The 19402-nt window shown below is 41.9% G+C and overlaps 1 protein-coding gene across 3 annotated transcripts in view; it reads right to left on the bottom strand.

Annotated features, from left to right (window-relative positions):
- Positions 1-412: 412 nt before the first annotated feature.
- The window catches only part of tle5 (TLE family member 5, transcriptional modulator), a 37039-nt gene continuing 18049 nt past the window's right edge, over positions 413-19402 (bottom strand). Inside the window, exons 3-7 of one of the 3 annotated variants that reach the window (XM_047587102.1) lie at positions 17448-17511; positions 13047-13091; positions 6695-6757; positions 5830-5904; positions 413-4463 (exon numbers count right to left, since the gene is read on the bottom strand). In XM_047587102.1, coding sequence (XP_047443058.1) covers positions 4239-4463; positions 5830-5904; positions 6695-6757; positions 13047-13091; positions 17448-17511 — 472 coding nt within the window. In that variant the 3' untranslated portion in view covers positions 413-4238. Of the gene's footprint in view, positions 4467-5829; positions 5905-6694; positions 6758-13046; positions 13092-17447; positions 17512-19402 lie in introns of all 3 variants that reach the window. The other 2 variants (XM_047587101.1, XM_047587103.1) reach the window with 2 other exon arrangements.

The following is a 19402-nucleotide window of genomic DNA, read 5'->3' as shown; positions in this document are numbered from 1 at the left end:
TATTATGTTAGTTATAAAACATTTTTAGCTGCACATTAAATGCTAGAGCAAACATCACAATCAAAAATGATTTTTACAAGGACGTTGTCTGAAATGTATATTTAAAAAAGTAAAAATACAAAATCGTCAAAAAGAAAAAGAGAGAAAAAAGTTGATGTAATGAGTTTAAACATATAAAACCAGTGTTGCTCACCCTTTACTCTGGACCTCCTGCTTGGAAAAGGAACCCAGTAAAAGTAACCGAGGGACTTAAGACATGAGGGCTTGTGTGCCTCTCGCCAAGAACTGAAAATCATAAAACCCTGTTCCTGGAATTAAACATGTTGCTAGTTAGTAACTCAATCGCCATGCGTCCCCATCAGGAGACAGTGTGTAGTTGTCAAAGTACAAACAAGTCAAAGGCACAGAGACGTTTTTGTTTTTTTTATGATTTGATTGACTTTATTTGTAAGGCACCAGAAGTCCTTCCTTACTGCAGAACATTTCATATTATTTATAGTAAATGTTTGTTGTACTTTTTTTTTTTTTAATTTTTTGTTTGTTTAAATGAAGCTATGATTTCAGACACAAAACTTTTTTTTTTCTTTTTTGCCAAAGTACACACTTGTATGTTTTACATTATACACAAAATAAGTATTTAAAAAAAGACCTTTACAAAGCTCAAAACGCTTACAATGCTTCACGCCATGAGGGCAAAAAAGTTGGGGAGGTGGGATGTGGCACGGGAGAAAAAAAGGGATGGGGAGGAAGGGGTCAGCGAAGAGCAGAAGGGGTCAAAGGTCAACATACTGCAGTTTCCCCCCTGGTGTCACATCGGCTTTGTAACACAACAGCACAAGAATCATCCAGGACAGACAAGATGCAGCCATATACACATAAAGCTTTCTATGTATAACTGTATACAGAGGCGAGCACCTCCAACTACTTGAACAAATACATAGAATTTCATTTGTATGTTTATAACGTCAGCTTTGTAAGTCTCCTTCTAGTTCATATTGATTAATATTTAAAAATGAAGGGGAGAAAAAACAAGTGCATTGATCACACAAATTTCAGATCAAACATTCTGTTTAAAAAAACAAGTCTCCACTAGAAAGAAATCAATCTCAGCTCCCCCGCAGACATGCATTGATGTGTGTGTGTGTTCGTTTTGCTTTGTCTACACGTTCTGCATATCACTACGACAAGTACAGTATGTAGCTAGATGCATACGGTATGTGGCTAGATGGGAGGAGGACGTGCTGCGAGCTTAATTCACAAGCAGGATAGCATGTTAGCTTTAGTTGTAGCACGAACAGCAACGCATTTCATCTGCTCGGTCATCGACAACCTGTACAACTGTTTATACACACCTCTTTTATGTATTCACATACATACACAACAGTGGGCATCACTGAAGGAGCCAATGCCGTCCCCGATTTATCATCTGGACGTTTAGAACGGAGTTACTCTGAAGTGTCCTCATATACTAACTGTTGGCATACTGTATCAAGCGTGCACATGAATCGAAATGTCTTAAGGTGACTTCAACAAAATGTGCTTTATCATCATTTTGACTTTGTTTTCATCCAAGTGAAAGGAGCGTGTATTCTAGATGGTAAAATCAGAAGAGGCAAAGTGTATAAAACCTAACTTTATAGACAGTCTGTAACCAAACTAACCCTCCTATATCTCTGGCCCTGGTCAGTATGAACATGAGTCCTGAACGATCAGATCAAATGTATCCAGCTTTATGTTCACACCTACAATTAAAATGCGTCTCGATCCACCAGTTAGGACTGGATCCAAGTTTTACACTCGGAATGTAAATAAATCCAAACATCACCTGAAGAGCAGAAGACTAATGTACAGTCCTACGGCCGTACACAACCGTCTACTGTGCTGTTTGATGGCTTGTTAAAGTCTTTCTCACTCAGTGAAAGCACACACGTCAAGTTATTATTCATATTATTTATCCCTGCCATGACGTTTGTTATTTCAGAGACCTGCACAAACCTCCGATTACTCAAACCATTGAAGTGTTCATCCACAGAGTAATTTCACTGCTGTGCTGTTTGCAGTTAGGCTTTTTTTATGATGGAAATCCAGATAGTCAACTCCTATTCAGTAATTTAATTTGTCTATTCATGTTTATAACCACAAGGACAAAATATTTTAAAAGGCTCTCCATACTAACAACACTTTAGGTGCTTTTGCCAAAGAAGTGGTTTTGTGTGTTTCTTTTTTTCTTCTAAATCAATGAGGCAAAACTGTGCTTATGCAAGAGGCCGTCAGCTGAGTAGGTGGTCCATCGATGTGGCCAGGACACGTTGTCTGTTCACACTGCTGTTGCAATCACAAGTGACCCAGGTCACCTCCAAACGTGGTGATCAGATCTCACACACATCTGCAGTGAGTTCACTCTTGCTCTATAAACTGGCCACTTGAGATTGGACCCCTCAGGACACATGTTCTCTTCATAGGACAGTAGGTGCAAGTACAAGTGACGACTGCTTTATCCTCCTGTTGGTTTTGTCATGCTGTAGTTTAAGGAGCATAAATTCAGTCTGTACTTTGATCTGAAATAACCAAACACACATGTCCTTCAAATATTCACATGTGAATTTTGGCATATTGAAGAATGGATTAATTCTCCTCTGGACATCTAACTGACTAATCTGTGTGAGAGGGAGTTCTTCTTTCCACTCGTGTTCAGTCATTGAGTTTTCCAACCCAGCGTTGTATATAGTTGTTAAATCACCTGTTTAATACAGCATTAGTCTGATACGTGACAGATGTGTATGTGCGTATGAATCATAATGTACCATATTTTTTCTTTACGCTGGAACAGAGCTGTTCCTGCATAATCTACTACTCAGAGAGCAAAGTAGACCATTTCTCAGGGACTGATCACAACTGTTACTGGGACTGACCGCCTGCAGATTAATGTCACAGTCTAGTGTCTGTATATTAGGTTTGTACACTCAGAGTGGATAAATAAGCCATTCCCCATGCGACACAGCCTGTACTGTGTCACCGTCCTCAGGTCTGATAGCAGCGAGGAGGATACTTCAAAGACACACGCTGCCCTCTGCTGTCAAACACTCACCATGCACACTCTCTCCCCTCAGTGTTTGCTCTATTAGTGCACATTAATAGATTAAAAAAGGTGGTTGAAGGGGGCCAGAAGGGAAGTGAATTCAACTCTTTTCTACCTTATTTCTGTTTAATGATCCCTTTCAATTAAGGTGCTAGGTTTATTTAACCACCATACCTCACAAGGTCAGGCAAGTAAGGTGGATTACTTACTAAGGAGGGTTTGCTATCTAGTCTGACAGGATGTTTATTCTAAGAGGGTGCTTTTCACTCTGTACATTAATGTTTGTAGACAACATCTTAAGTTTGTCAACTGGACCTTTCTTCTTCGTCCTCTAGTCCAAGTTTTTGGTGTGGACGTGAGTGTAGCTCTTTAGTTTGTATCTTTAACCAGTTAGGGCACTATTTCAATATTTTCGTGATGTGTAACAATGCACTCACAGCCCACTTTTAGAAGAAAATGGAAGCATGCAATCTGAAACGCCACGAAATATCAACACTGTTGATTTCTAAGATCTTTATCTTAGAAGTCTGCAGGAATCCTGTGTTATGTCTTACAAGTTTTACAGCCTGCCAATGAATCCCTGTGTTTAACAGTTAGCCTGCTTTAACACCTACCATTCAGTCTCATAGATCAGTGCTGCCTAACAAGGACCTGCGTAGAACGGAGGCAAAAGGCTGGGGGAGAGTGGGAGGGAGCAAGGGAGAAAAAAATCAGAAACTAAACAGGAATAAGGAGTGAGAGACAGAGCAACAGGAAGGCAGGAAGGAACCGAAATAGAAAATAGTCCTGATAAAAAATAAATAAACTGGAAATGTAGCTTAATCCCATACCAAAAAAAAAAAAGAAAAGAAAAGAAAAAGGGACGACGCTTCAGGAAAAGACACAAGAGACATAAGGAGGGGGCAGTCTCATGGTGATAAAAAAGAAATGTGGATACAACCGAAGTATGATAGATATGAAGATATTAGGTGGCAGGTGCCAAAGCTCTCCCAATAATGGGACTGTTAGGGGTCTGAAGCTGGAGCTGTGGTGATGGGATTGAAGCCCATGTTAGGTAAGGTCAAAGAGAGGGAGACCAGGGGAGAGGCTGAAGGCCAAGGGGGCGCAGATCTGGGCATTCAGGTCTCTGGATAAAGACAGAGCTGAATGGGGACACCATCTAATCAGACTTGTCGCCGTCCTCCTCGCGGTGGCTGTCGACACCGTCGCGTGATGCTTTTTCCTCCTTGGCCAGCTGGGCTTGGGAGGCCAGCAGAGAAGAGAGGGAGAAGAGACCGGAAGAGGTGGTGACAGCGGGGAGAGTCGGCTGGCTCAGGCCCAGCGGCAGGGGGGTCATGGGCAGGGCTAGACCCTGGAGCTGAGACAGCTGGTGAGCCTGGAGCTGCTGCTGCATGGAAGACAATCAGACACAACTTAGACACCGCATAGACCCAGCACACAAATCACTGCAGAACAATGTAGGAAATTCAAAACCTGCACAGAGCTATTATAAATTGCCAGTTATGATGAATATATAACCCCCGAGGCTCAGCGTTAATAGTTTCGGAACAATAGGATAGATGGTACGCACATATCACAGCTGAAATACATGCTCAGTAAGAAGTCTGCAGCACACATAACTTATTTATAATAGATGCAATTTTCAAGATATATAACGCTAAGAAAACAAGTGCATTAGGACTGTAGGAGGCAAAGGACAGAGGACAGACAAGGTCCGAAATGTTATCTAAAATATTTCTAGAACTACCTTAGGATGCACATGATTTTCATTTTAATATAAAGAGACACAGTGTTACTGCCAGCCCTGTGCCTTTTCATCACTCCCTGCCACCACTCAATGAGACGACACATTAGTGGGCTGGTTTTTATGACAGTCCTGACTGACTTCTCATAAACCGCTTGCTCCTGCTACACCTACAAAGCACTTTAGGTTCAGAGCCAGCCTTCATGTGTTCTCCAAATATACATGATATGAGTCAGAAAGGTGAGAAGACAGAGATTCCTCCCCCCGGCCCCCGTGCTGAGAAAAACTTCTCCAGCCCTAGACAGACCAGTATCCTGCGTCTCTAAAGCAATAGACACAAAGACAAAAGCAAGGCACCTCTTTGCAACATGAATCACAGTGATGGAGTGGCTAGGCTAGCCAACACTAGACACATAGTGAAATGATGAAGTGGCTAGGCTAGCTAATACTAAACCTCTACTAAAATGATGGAGTAGCTAAGCTAGCAAGCACAAGGCGGATAGTGATAAATTGTAGCTGGCTAACATTAAAGCCACAGACATAAAGGACTGCAGCAAACTGGCTGGGGCCCAAACTGTATTTATTCAGTAATTTAGCTAGCAAGCTAAAGTTAATGATCCATAACTGCTCCAAAGTAGTGGGCGGCAGAGAGATTCAGCCCATAAATAGGATTATAGGGCAGTAATTTAAATGCTACATTTAACGTACACTCGTTTTATAGATGAAAACCTGTTTCTTAATCGCTGATTACTGCTAAGTCTGCAAAAACAAGATCTGGAAGAGGAAATGATACCATAATGATATCATCTGGGTTGTCTCACCTAATCTAACAGAAAACCTGCACAGACCTGCACTTGTGATAACGCACTAAGCCTTTCCCACTAACAATAAGCCAATACACACAGTCATTTAAGAAAACAATAGAATTGATCACACTGATCAATATTTGGACTTTACTAGCCATCATTAGGCCCTTGGGCAGGACTGGGGGGCTGGAACATCGTACCCTTATGATGGAGTTCATCTCTGGGGGGGTGACCTGCTTGGCCCTCTCTATGGCTGCCAGGACCTGCTGCTGGTGCTGCAGACAGGGGAGGGAAAGAGGGAGGGAGTGAGGGATGAAGACAAGAGGAGCAAAGTGAGGGAGACAATAAAAGTGAGACAGAAACAAGGGGTGGAGAGTTTGGGGAGAGAGAGGTGGAGAGGTTAGATCAATATCAATAGTCCCAACAGAGACCCGACAACGCTCTCTGGTGATGCACCTCCCCCTCTGGTCATTTAGCTATTCATCCAGTCATATGCACACAAATACACACACAGACACACAAAAGCCATGTGTGACATCGGTGGATGGATGGTCGGCTGGTGTGCTGTAATGGGTGGAGGTCAACCCCCTGGTGGGCAGATAAGAGCAGGGCTTATCTGAATCACACAACCATTTATTACATTGACACACAAACACACACACACACACATACAAAGAAAAGGGAGGGTGGGATAGAAGAGAGGGAGGGGAGGGGAAGAGGAGGTTGAGAGGGGAGGGGGAAGGGAAAACAGTAAGGAAGGGACGGATTGAATATGACAGAGGGGAAGAAAGGGGGGCAGGGTGAAAGTGGAAAGGAAGACAGGAAGCAAGTGATGATGAATGACGGGGGGAGAGGGGAGGGATGCTGAGAGAGGGGTCACGGAGGAGGAGAGGTAATGAGGCGGGAATGAGGGTGATCTCATTCCAGGATGTAAGGAATAGTGCAGAGGGTCACAGGGTTAGTGACGTCCTTGTGTGTGTGTGTGTGTGTGTGTGTGTGTGTGTGTGTGTGTGTGTGTGTGCGTGTGTGTGTGTGTGCGTGCGTGTGTGTGTGTGCGTGTCTTACCTCCTGAGACAGGTAGGGGAGGACTTGTGCACAGATCCCGTTCAATCTCTTCACTATCTCAGCCTGTAGAAGGAGAAGTTTATTAGTTTATTACTATTCAACGTTTTCTGCAACAAGTCCACAAAACACAACAAATAACCAATTAGTCTACGCGGGTCTGTTTGAACTATTGTTGTAATGTTAACCTGTTAAACTGGTCAGACATGAACCGTTTTCTATAACAGTCTAAATTCTCTCGCAAAAAATCTGTGAACTGCCTTCTTAGTGAACGGTACTTCAACAAGAATAATTAGCATCTGTTGGGGACGACTCGCAGACGATTACTCAGTTGGTGGTCTTGAGCGTATTTACAGAAACAGGATGGTTCAAGTATGAGTGACTCAAAATAAAATATGGTGCACATGTTCATGATCATGAAGTAATATGTGTTGAGTGTTGCTCATTGGTGTGTTTAAAGCCCCCTAATGGCACAGTGAGACCGAAATCCGCCTAGGCAAAAATGACTCACACAATGCAGTCAGGGGTAGTGGTTGGAGGCTAAAAAGTGTGGGATGGCCAATACTTTAACAACAGCGGGAGCACAAATGTGTTTATTATACACTGTTTAGTCAAACACCTCACCCTCAGTAACCTGTGTCAGTATTCTCATTTTTGCAGTGTGAAAACAGCCACACAAGCCATCAACATTTCATCAAACCGTACCGTATCCTCGATAGTTCACCAAGTTGAATTGAAATGAATGAGAAGCAAATTTCAGCCTGAGTGCATCATCTGTCCACAAGTGGTTTCTCATAAACTGTATGATTAGATCTCTTCTCGGCCGTGTGGACCTGTGGACACGCTGGAACAGGATGCTAGTTGGGTTTCAGCGCACAAGCCCAACAATACATTTTTCAAACTTTGACATATTGTAGTAGGAAACGCGCATGATGCCCGAATTCCTTTCATCTGCTTCAGTTTCAGGGTCCTGCTAGTGTTCACACCAGTGAACTGAATTTATTATAAAGTCTTGTTTGGTGTAACTGCAGCTGGCATGGCCGCTGTTGTGGTTGTGGTTGATGTCGTTCAACTGTCTCTCCAGCGACTGTTTCATCCTGTGGATGGACCACAACTCCATCGTCTCCACCGTGGTGACACTTTAGCACTTGTTCTAAAGTCTGACTGATCTACTGAGATTTGGAGGCACAACCAGAACCTGCAGCAGGTGGGGAACTGGTTCCTGTGCCGCTACAACAAGCTTACAGAGGAGCCGATTGAGTGCCCCTGTGACGACAGCCAACTAGCAATGCCAGCTGCAGTCGAAGACACTGGAGTCAGAATCCATCTCCAGGATGAAAGACTTGTTAAGCAGCTGAATGGCAGGTAGTGTTGTGGGCTGTGGCCAGCTGGTTAGCTACCACTGAACTTTCAAAATAAGATGCATAAATACAGCAAACCTTTAGTTTAATAACCAGCTGGTCCCCTTCCTTTGAAAAGCAAATGATACGCCAAATTAAGATCGCCATCTCCTATGAATTTTCAAAATAGCTCCACCCATTTCATCTTGTCTCTGTTGATCACCTTTGCTGGTATGTAGCTACTTAAATATCTTTTGGACAACAATGCATGTCTATGGCACAGAGGAATATACTAGGCTTTAGCTACAAAGACAAAACTTGCGAGGATCAACTCGTTTTAATGATTTTTTCTTTTTTCAGGGTTATTGTTGACAAGAGAAAATATCCAGACTTATCTTTTAAACCCTGATTAAATGTGAACTGTCTTTCACTCATCAGTATGGGAAACATCTGCTATGACCTTCCCAAACTGGGGCAAAGATATCCCACATACGTATATATCAGCCACAGCAGAATCCCTTTATTCACCTCATTAATTAAGTTGCTTGTACTTAATAATCTTTCAGAAAACACAATTGCGCACGCATACACACACCAAGTAACAATCACACACATACACGCTGCTCTCTTTCATGCCATGCACATTCCCTATCTTTCTCACATGCAGGTCTATTATCACATTTGGTTGGTAATCATCCAATCCGTCTGAGATATGCAAAGCAGCAGTAATTGTGTTAGAGCCTAATTCATGGCGAGATGAGGAGAGAGGGCCCTCCTAACAGTCATTAGGCATGCAGAGCACAGTTCCCCATCAAGCGCTTCACTCCTATCCGCTCATCATTACACATACAATCTCCCCGACATCTCTAAAATGTCTCTCTAAAACGTCTCTGTGGGACTCGCTCCACGCTAACTATGTCTCTTCCTCTTTTTCGGCGCTCTTTATCCTAACTCTTGTTTTTTTTTCCAACCCAGCTGCTGTCTCTTCTTTTATCTGTGCTCTCTATCATCTTTTCTTCAGTCACACATTTTTCTATACGAATGCTGCTCGCTCGAGTCCATTTTTACATTTTACTCTGCTTCTATCTAGCTTCCCTGAAGTGCTGCCGAAGCACTCCTTCACTGACGCAAGCACTGTATGTGTGTAAAGTAAACTCTGTATAATGTAAATCTGAGCTTTAAGACACAGCTAATTCATCAAATGGCTGAAGAGTGTATTCTTTCAGATGTCTCTGTGACTTTTTCACTTTTGTGCTTGAATAATATTTTATATTTTTATAATGCAAAAAAAAAAGCAAACAGAGAGAGAAAAAATGTGTTCAAGCTGATTTAATATGTGTTTCAAGGAAGTATGGAGGACAGCATAAACAATCCTAACATTACACAGACTTCCTTAGAGTGTCCTGGTTTTGCAGCTGCAGGAGCTTCACTATCTGAGACTTGTGGAAATAGTTCCTTGCCAAGAATAGATAGTACCCTAAGATATCCATCCTTTTGTAAACATAAATATATTTCAATTCGAAAGGTGCACATTTTCTGCACGTTTAAATGCCACAACTGGACTTGAATCAGATGCAAATGGTACAGAATTTAGTTGAGAGAACATTTAGTTAAATATTGTTATTAACCACAATTTTGAGGTACTCAGCAGGCGATACTGTACTTTTGAACTTCTAATGGAGTAAATTACCTGTGACTCCAGATATTTAGTTTGCATGAAAAAAAATAAATGCATTAACGCAAGAGAAAGTCTGAAAACCTGATGTAGAAATGTTTTTGCTGAACACAACAATGCCAGCTGAGGTAGGCTCCAGCCCCACCCACACATATTGTACACAGTGCATGGTGTCAGGATTGCATGACTAAACTTATAGGAAGAAAGACAGTGTGACAAGGAAACAGAACGGAAAAAAACCCAAAAGGATCCAGCAACAATACATCTTCGTTCAACGTATTCCCAATCCACAACTCAACCTTGCTTCTCCTCACCAAGACAAAACAGAGATGCAGAGAGACACAAGAGAAAAGAGAGAGCATGAACAGACAGAGTGGAGGGGCATTTTTTGAATTGAGTAGGACAGAGTGATCAAGAGGGAGCAATTGAATGTGTGAGAGTGTGAAAGAGAAAGAAAGAGAGGGAAATAGAGACAGAGGTGGGAAGAGGAGGAGGAGAGAGGGGGAGACTGGCTCTGCACAATAGGCCTAGACATGAATGCTCCTCGACACCCGTTTCCACACATCCCCTTCAATTTCAACTCTCTAATGGAACTAGCGACTGTGCGCACCCACTCACACTGTGCACAAAGAAAGACACAGGATAACAGGAGCACACATGAACAATAACACACAAGCCCTTACGAACATGTGCCAGTAAAACACACGCGCACAAAAACACAAGCATATGCACTGACAGAGGGGGGCACATGCACACATATACACACACACGCACACACCAAAAATTGTTCAGGTTCAACCCACACACTGACATTTAAAAAAAAAATGCAGAGAGTCAGAACAAAAGTAAATGTACAATATCACAAGCACACAAAGACAGACACACATATACAGTATATGAAACACACACACAACCCCACTTGTGCCTGCGAATTTCGCCCCTGTGAGATAAAGGAAAAAGGTGTGATAAACTGCACACACGAGGCTTAGTGTATGTGTGCTCACAACGGCAGAGTGTGTGTGGGTGCATACAGTCTATGTGCAGGTCTTTAAATCACGGAGGCTGCTACTTCTGTCTGTGCATGTGTGCGCGTCCATTTCTCAAAGCGTACTCGCCTCTTCCAATATGGCTGTCAGCATGCGCCGTCAATCATAAGACAGTGTGTGTGTTTGTGTGTGTGGACGGGCAGCACCAGACAAGGTCACAGATAAGGTCTGGCCCTTTGGAGACCCATCGCTCTCTCCCTCCTACAGGCTGAGCATAAATTACTCCCCCAGCTTCAGCCACACAAACTGATGTATGGACATCAGCTTCACACTCCTCTGCCTAAACAGAGGAGTCTTTTTCTCTTCGGTTTTCAGACTGCATGGTCTTCGCTAAATTTGAAACAGATTAACATTTTGTCGTTTTTTCGTTGACAATGCTAAAAAAAAAAATATATACTTAAATAAAAATAATCCAAAAAACATTAAGATATACTAAAAAAACAGACATTATTTATTTTTCAAAACCTTCCAATGTGATGAAAAATTATGATTAACTGGTGCTACCAAGGTTTTGATGGCAATGAAATTCTCCAAAAAGTCACTATATGTCATATGTACGTGACCAACAGTCATACAACCCGTGTCTATACTGTACAGTTCTATTTAAAAATGGTTCCTTCTTGATTCAAATCCATACCTTTTGGATATTCTTTCTGTATTTCATATTGTTCTTTGTTCTTGTTAAGACTTATTTTTATGTGTATTGCACTTACTGCCAAGGCAAATCCATTGAATGTGTTAGCATCCGATTCTGATGCAACAGCAATGACAGAATGGGATAAAGAACTGGTAGTCCTTGAGACTTAAATAGTCAGTGAGTTTGAAATGATGCTCACTTAAAGTTAGATGGAGGCTTTGTTTGTGACTGTGAAAAAAAAAATATAATGAAATAACTTCAACTCCTGCTGATCTCTTCATAGCACGCTGAACAGACTATTTCCTGCTAGACAATGAAACAATGTTGCACTTAGATTTGTCTTTAGTGATGTCTTTGTTCTAGTGATGTCATATTCATTGTGGTATTTACAGCCATTTGCCAAAACAAAGTGATTAAATGGTTGGAATATTTCAACAATAACAAGTGACTATTTTCAATATTTGTTACTACATTTATATATGTGAAAGACATTTGTGGTGTCATTCCCAGAAATTCTGTATTAAGTTACTGTTAAGCAGACAGATGGACATGAATGCAGAATGCCAACTCATCATCATGTTATAACCAGTCTGCTGCTGGTGAAGTTTGGCCCAGCCTCACCTTCTTCCAAGGTGCACAGAAAAAGGAAAGTGGTATGAAGTGGTCAAAACACCCATGATGACTCTGATGAAGACCTCAAGATGAAACCTAAGTGTTCCTGCTGTTTTGACCATCTTTCTTCTGTAGCAGCTTTGCATTAAAGCATTTACCGGCTAAATTGCAAGTTGCTGTTAAACATTCATTAAAATGTTTCTACAAAACAAAAACAGTCATTTTTGGTATTTTCTGACAGTCAGTCCATTTAAAATTTTTGCACAATGAGCTGTTAGATGAAGTGCTGCACACCTCCAACAATTCAGCAAGGTAGCCAACTAATGTTACCACTGCCAAATCAACCAAGACTGAAATGTTCAACATCACCACTTGATCACACCTTGAGTGGTATCAACTAGGTAACCTTCAGAAAACCACTGGACCTTTAACTAAATTTCAAATTAAATTCATAGGTATTGCTTTATGTGTGACCAGGAAATGTATTGCTGCAGCACAGAAGTCCAAAGCCCCTTTCACATGTGAACAGCAATGCCGCGTCGACCTGGGTTTTTCGCTCTCACGCTGATATATCTGTCTGTTACATTCTGATTTTGTCACTCGACGGCCTGACAGACTGTATCATTGTAGAAGCTCCAGCTCAAAAACAAGTTTTGGTCTAGAACCACACATGACATAGGGTAAGGATATGTCATTTGGTCCCTATGGAAACCCTATGGAAAATGTATCTTCCCCTATTTTATTTTATACAACCTTGTGTAACCTAGACAAACGCATATAGGACGAGGACGACAGACCAACAAACTTCACTGATAACAGCAGCATCGACTTCTTATCACACCTGATAGAAGACTGCAATGTTTATTTTTCTGTTGTGGTCTCATAAACACACGCCCCACAGTTTGAATCCAGCCTGGAAAAAAGCATCCTCCTGTATTCGAATCTTTTTTTTTTCATAAGCAATCTGCTATAACCTTAGAACAGTTTTATATATTATGTGATGGGAACAAAAAAAAAACTCTCAGAAGACTAAATATACTCTTACCTGTTTGTGCATCTCAATATTGAGCCCGTAGGACATCTCATAGTACTAGAAAGAGAGAGAGAGAAAAAAGTTAAAAAGCTATAACAACTCCGGTTTCAGAAGCTCCATGCAAACATTTATCATACCCTAACTTGACAAATCATGTTGTTTTTATGTGCATTTAGATGACAGTGGGAAAGGACTTTTTTGGCTGAAATGTTTCAAGGGTCTAAGGTCTGGACCTGTTTTCCAAAAGCATCTTAAGTGGAGATGAACATACAATCCTCTTAGCCTCAGAGGTGTATCGCCACAGCATTGCAGCTGAAGGAGTTCTCAGAAATAATCACAGATCAGCGAATGCCTCTCAACAACTCACAGATGTTAAAGAGAATCTTAAGATGTGATGTAACCTTCAAGAGTAACCATTATGTATGTGGCACAAGAGCTATCAACGTAAGAAACATAATTATCCTTCAACACAAAGTACTCTGAATTCATTCTGACACATATTTCACTTCATATGACCCCTGAGATTCCAGACTCTGATCCTACAAATGTTAGAATGTTACCACCCAAACATGCAAACCTACAAAGTAAAGACAAGACACATTTATACAAACAGGAAGGGAGAGAAAACAAGGCACAGTACAGAAAAAGCCTGTGTGTGTGTGTGCGTGTCTGTGTGTGTGTGTATGGTGTGTGTGTGTGTGTGCGCGCGCGTGCATGCTCAGTGTTAATGAGAGGGCCACCTTCTAGGCGTCAACCCTGTTAATCACCCACTCTGTCTGCAGGGGGACTGGATCTGTCACTGGAAAACAAACAACACACAGATCTCTCTCTCTCACATACACACATGTGCACACGCACACACACACACACACACACACACACCATTGTTGTTTTCTCTTCAAGCACACACTGACACCATCTTGTACATGAATGGAAGCGCACACGCACACGCACACGCACACACACACACACACACACACACACACACACACACACACACTATATTTTTCTCCGTAGTTGCTCGTGCCCACGCGGAAGCTCCCTAAAGTAATTACAGCGCTGGGGAAATGGAGGTGCTGCCGCTAGCTCGGGGAGTGGGGCAACCTGATATGCTATTAGAGCAGGAGTGGGGGGGGGTGGGTGGGGGTGGGGGTGGGGGGGTCGTTGTGGGGATACAAGACTGGGCCTGCCACTGATGGAGTGGAAGTGCGATTGAAAGTGCACGCATGCACGCACATGGTGTGTCTGTGTGTGCCTGGTGGATTGTGTGTGTGTCTAAATTAAAGTGAGTGGAAGAGGGTTCAACAATATTGCATTCATAGTTCAATTTTATGGCAACGTTTGGAGCTAAAGTAGAAGGCGGTTGCAACTGCAGAACATCAATCCACTTGTGTGTTCATGCACGGTTTTATTGCAACCAGAATAAAGTCTGGTTTATACCGATCTGTCAGCGGATCATGGAGCAAAATGGGGCTGTGACATTTTCAAAAATTGAACAAATGTGAACAAACATAATCTGTTCAGACTCACCAATAGATCGATGAATCTCAGCATTTGTAAAATTATAGACTATGATTCAAATTGTTTTTTTTTCTTATCATAAATATCCCCAAACCCTGCCTCCCATTGTCTGATATAATTAACGTGAATTAGATCAAAGTGTTAATATAATCCCTAGGTTTCAAAAGCAGCCTGAACACACACATCACTGAGTGCAGGTGACTGGGCTGTATTTTATCCAGGTCTGTTTTGGCGACGTTTCCTGTCAGTAGCTTTGGAACAAAAAAAAAAAAGAAAAAGATAAACTCCTTTTCAGAAACGTCCCTTGTCCGTCTGCTAGAACATTGCAAAACCAATGTTCATACGTTTGACTTTGTGTAGAAATGCGAGGAGACAGGGATATTACATTCTGTTTTTTCATGTGTTACTCAAATATTTGTGGTACTTTTCATATGTAAAACCAAATCTCAATAATATCAACAACAATCTCAACAATATCCCAGAGAGTGTGTCACAGTGTCACGTTCTGTGGTTGTACAGTGCGATTTAAGAAGTAGTTCTGAGAGGCAAAACACAGCCTATGGCCATTTAAAAGAATTTGAGGGTTTGTGCTGTGTGCATGACAAGGTGATGCCACAACATTTAAGGGTGCACTCACACTAGGGTCAGTTGCTGAAGCACGAATGACCGTACTGTACGTGGGTACTGAGATAAACAACAGTGACTGAGGAGCTAAAATCTAAAACACTGCCTAACAGTGCTTGAAAACCTAAATAGCTGCAAGGGGCATTTCACTTGTCAGTGTGCTACATACTGATCAGTGCAAATACTAAAGACTAATGAACCCCCTCCACTTTCCTTCATTACTTTGTGTTGATAATATCAGCCTGTTGGCAATGAAACATCAAGCCTGACCATCAAAGGAACAATGAAACTTGGTTGCATGGTTTCCCAATGGACAACTATTAAGTCAACTACGAAGTATAATCATGAAAATTCACAAGAATTAAACACAAAGTAAAGGAAAATAAATACTCTGAAAAGGTTATATATCGCAACACATCTTGCCATTCACCTTTCCATCAGTGAGTCTGTGTGTCTGTGTGCACGGCTGATATAAGGTTGAAAATGCCAGAGTATGTGAAACTGTATCTTCAGGCACACAGAAGCCGTGTGTATGTGTGCTGCTGAGTTGATGGTGGAGAGAGCAGTGCGGCGACGCAGATTCGATGAGATTAAAGCCAGTCAGAGGATCAATTAGAGGCAAAACATCAGACAGCTACACTGCTATGGCCAGCAACAATGAGATTAGTCCCGAGGTGGAGCAGAGAGCAGGTGAGCACATTTGTGTGTGAAAGTATACGTATGTCTGGGGAAGCAGAGAAAGAGAGAGCGTGAGAGTGAGAGAGATATATGGAGAAAACTGAGGGAATAAAGTGAAAAATGAAGAACCCATTCTGGTTTATTTCTATTATGGTCTAATTTTTTGGGACATCGTTCCACCATCCAAATCAAGTTAATCGGGTTGCTTTCCCTATGTCACGTGTGTTCATTTACAAGGACCATCCAGTAAATTAAGCTACAACGTATACTGTCTGTAACTGACCACAGAACAATACACTAGACCTCCTCCCACTGTGGACTATGTGGCTCTAATTGTAACATTTCTCATCTTCTTTCAATCCCAATGGAACTGGAGCAGAATTGTTTCTATGCCCAGGACAGAAACGACACCTGAACATAAACAAATGTTGTCATTTGCTGAAATCACCACTGCCTACACCTCAGTGTAATTGTGTTTGCATAAGAAGAATTAACTCACAAAGTGCATTTACATACAGAGCTTAATGGAGGTACGCTCAAAATTTGACTTTCTGACTACAGTCCTTGTCCCAGTTTATGTGCAACAGAGAAAATCGAATAACTGACGGGAACGTCTTCCACCTACACACTAGGTGGCGATACGCGTCTTTTCAGCGGGTTAATACCACGTTAATACGGCCTGATTTCGGTTGACCTATTACGTCATATATTAAACAAGAGTCGTTCACGCGGCAGACCTGCGTTTCAAACAACAACCATAGAGATATTAGTACATTTCTTAAATCTCGTACATAATGTGCACGCTACTTCTGGTGCCAATAAGATTCGTGCTATTCCTTAGGTGGTTCTTCTAGTGGCTCTGTTTATCTTCTTCTTATTCTGCCACCGGCTTTCTTGGACGTTTCTCTTCCACGGTCAGCACAGCAGTTGTGAAGCATGCGCACACGCATTATCCAATTAAAAAGTCCGGTTCAGGGTATACATGCTAGAGAAAATCTAATTCCAATCGCATTATCTGGGTGTCTTAATCGGATAATGAGAACTCCAATTTTAATCGGAATAACATGTTTACATGCACTTAAGTTCTCCTGTTATAGTCCGATTAAGCATCATATGAAGCCACGTTTTGGACTGTTACTTCCTCTCGACCACGACTCCTTTTGTGGCACGTTTCCAGCAGCACAGAGCAAGCGTGGACTGATGACACTGTACTGCAACTGTCAGCATCAATAAAAACAACTGATATGTTGGGAACCATGACTCCTGTTCCTGCGCACAAATTGCCCAATCTTTTAAAGTAAGAGCAAAGTTGCAATGAACAATTGTAATCCTTTAACTTGACGACCCAGAAATGGGATTTTTTGCAGTGCAGAGGCAAGAGGGTGAAGGAGGACAGGGTACATGGAAATAAAGAACATGTATAGAAGGAAAAAAATAAAAGTATGGAAGGAAATAGTGTCTTTGCATATAAACATTGGAAAAAAAAAAACTTCACACAATAAGCAAAACATTTGATTGGTTAGACATACTGATTACATACACAAACCATTATCGCTGGGGGTGCACACGCGCGCCCAGAGCTTGACTCACCATGATATAATGGCGCTGCATCTCTGACTTCTCACTGGCCAACTTGTCACATTCAAGCTTCAAACTGGTGAGAGATGGAGAGGAGAGGAGCACAGAGTCAGACCTTGTTATTCAGCTCAACATCTTCCTTCTAAAGTGCTGACACCAGGTGACTTCTACCCCCTTCATCATCATTACTTCCACTTTCACAAGTGGCACTGTCATCACTTTCATCACCACTTCAATCCCCGCCTTCATCATCATCATCATCATCATCAGCACCACCTCCGTTCTCATCATCTCTGCCACCATTACCATCTATATCATTGCCTTCTCCATCACTGTCATTACCGCCATCACCATCCTCACCTTTGTTAGTGACTGGCTGCGTTTTCAGGTGTGGATGGACAGGACGTGGTGATACTCATTCTGAACTCCACACACACAGGCCTAGCCAAAATGTCTGCGAGGCAGTGAAGTCGAAACTCTAAATATAGTGTCATAGCAGTGACTGTGACCCGGCCCCTCAGACAGCCATTAGCTGTAATCATGTCAGCACTGATGTCACGCGAGGAGACAGGACAAAGGAGGACTTGTCAACAAGTCAGCTTCGTTGTCAAATAAAAATGACAAAAGTAAGAAGAAAAAAAAAAGGACCTCTCAATGATTTTGACTGAGGCAGCCAGTTAGAACGTGCCAGTCTCAGAAGACATAATCTGATGTGAGCGCAGGGTAAGACTCATCAAAGCATACACAGACACACGGTTGGTAGGTTCAGATTTAGGATAAGTCTGAAACCTGTTTGATGGCGTGTGTATATTTATGCTGGGATGTTCTTCTCAGCTGTCAGGAATGACAGCTCGATTATAGCGAGCGATGGCTGAATCTCCGCTGCTGTAGGCTTTAACTGGCAGACTGAACACAGTGTTAGACACAGCCAATGATGTGAGCTTACTCTTACGCAGAGCATTGTGTTTCTTCTATAATTATCGCAGCAGCTGCAGTGTTGGCTGGAGTTTCAGTTTTGGGTGATCATCCTTCTTCTGACTTCAATTTATGTGACTGACAAATATACAGTAAAATTATGTGTCTTATTTGACCTTTCAAATTTCTAGCTTGGGTTCCTACTTATGATTGAGGTTATCAGTCCATCAGAGGGATAACACAACACATAATCACACCAAGGAACAACAAAGAACCTATGGACACAGGAACAATCACGCAGAGCATGAAGGCACTGAACAAATGTTCAACAACAGTTTTTGTGTTATATTTTTTGGTCATATTTTCACTTTTCAATAATATAACATTATACTATTTTAATTCACTATGCTCTCACAACTCAGTTTTCAGTTCCTATTTTCCACTCATAAGAAGGATATTGTTTCCTTACATGTGAATATTTCATGAGAAACGTTGACATGTGATAAAAATGTGAAATCATCTGGAACCTAACTATTTTATAAATATGAATGAAGGAAGTCCAGCCGCAACCAAAACTCGTAGTTAAATGAAGATATGCAGGTGATATGCACTTTTTGCGTTCATCATGTTGAATCCTGCTGTACAGAAACACAATGTTGGTCCACATCACACAACAGATACCCAACTTGATACCCGGTCATATGGGGTAGGGTGTATTTTTTGTTGGGGGTAATTCTATTTCCTATTCCCGTTTGTGTAGGAGCAGCTTCCACTTATCCAAAATGTTCTCCTCCCACCTACATAAAAAACCTTCCTGCTATCCCTCTGTACATGCGTAGGCTGTATGGTGGGTTGTCATGACGACTGGCGTCCCTGCTGCCAGCCTACCTAGGATTGGCTGTGTGCCTCCTCTGATTGGTGCTCAACAGCCCCCGGGCCTGCACCGCTGTTCTCAAACGACACTTTGATGGAGTTTTATTGCCGATTCTTCCGTCTCTAAATCGCTCCTGCTGTCATCTTTATTTTGATTTATGTATTCCCTGATCTATTTA

The sequence above is a fragment of the Mugil cephalus genome, chromosome 6 (assembly GCF_022458985.1).
Source record: "Mugil cephalus isolate CIBA_MC_2020 chromosome 6, CIBA_Mcephalus_1.1, whole genome shotgun sequence".
In the NCBI taxonomy this organism is placed as follows: Eukaryota; Metazoa; Chordata; class Actinopteri; order Mugiliformes; family Mugilidae; genus Mugil; species Mugil cephalus.
The sequence above is the reverse complement of the archived record's forward strand: the minus strand, read 5'-3'. Positions and strand labels throughout refer to the sequence as shown.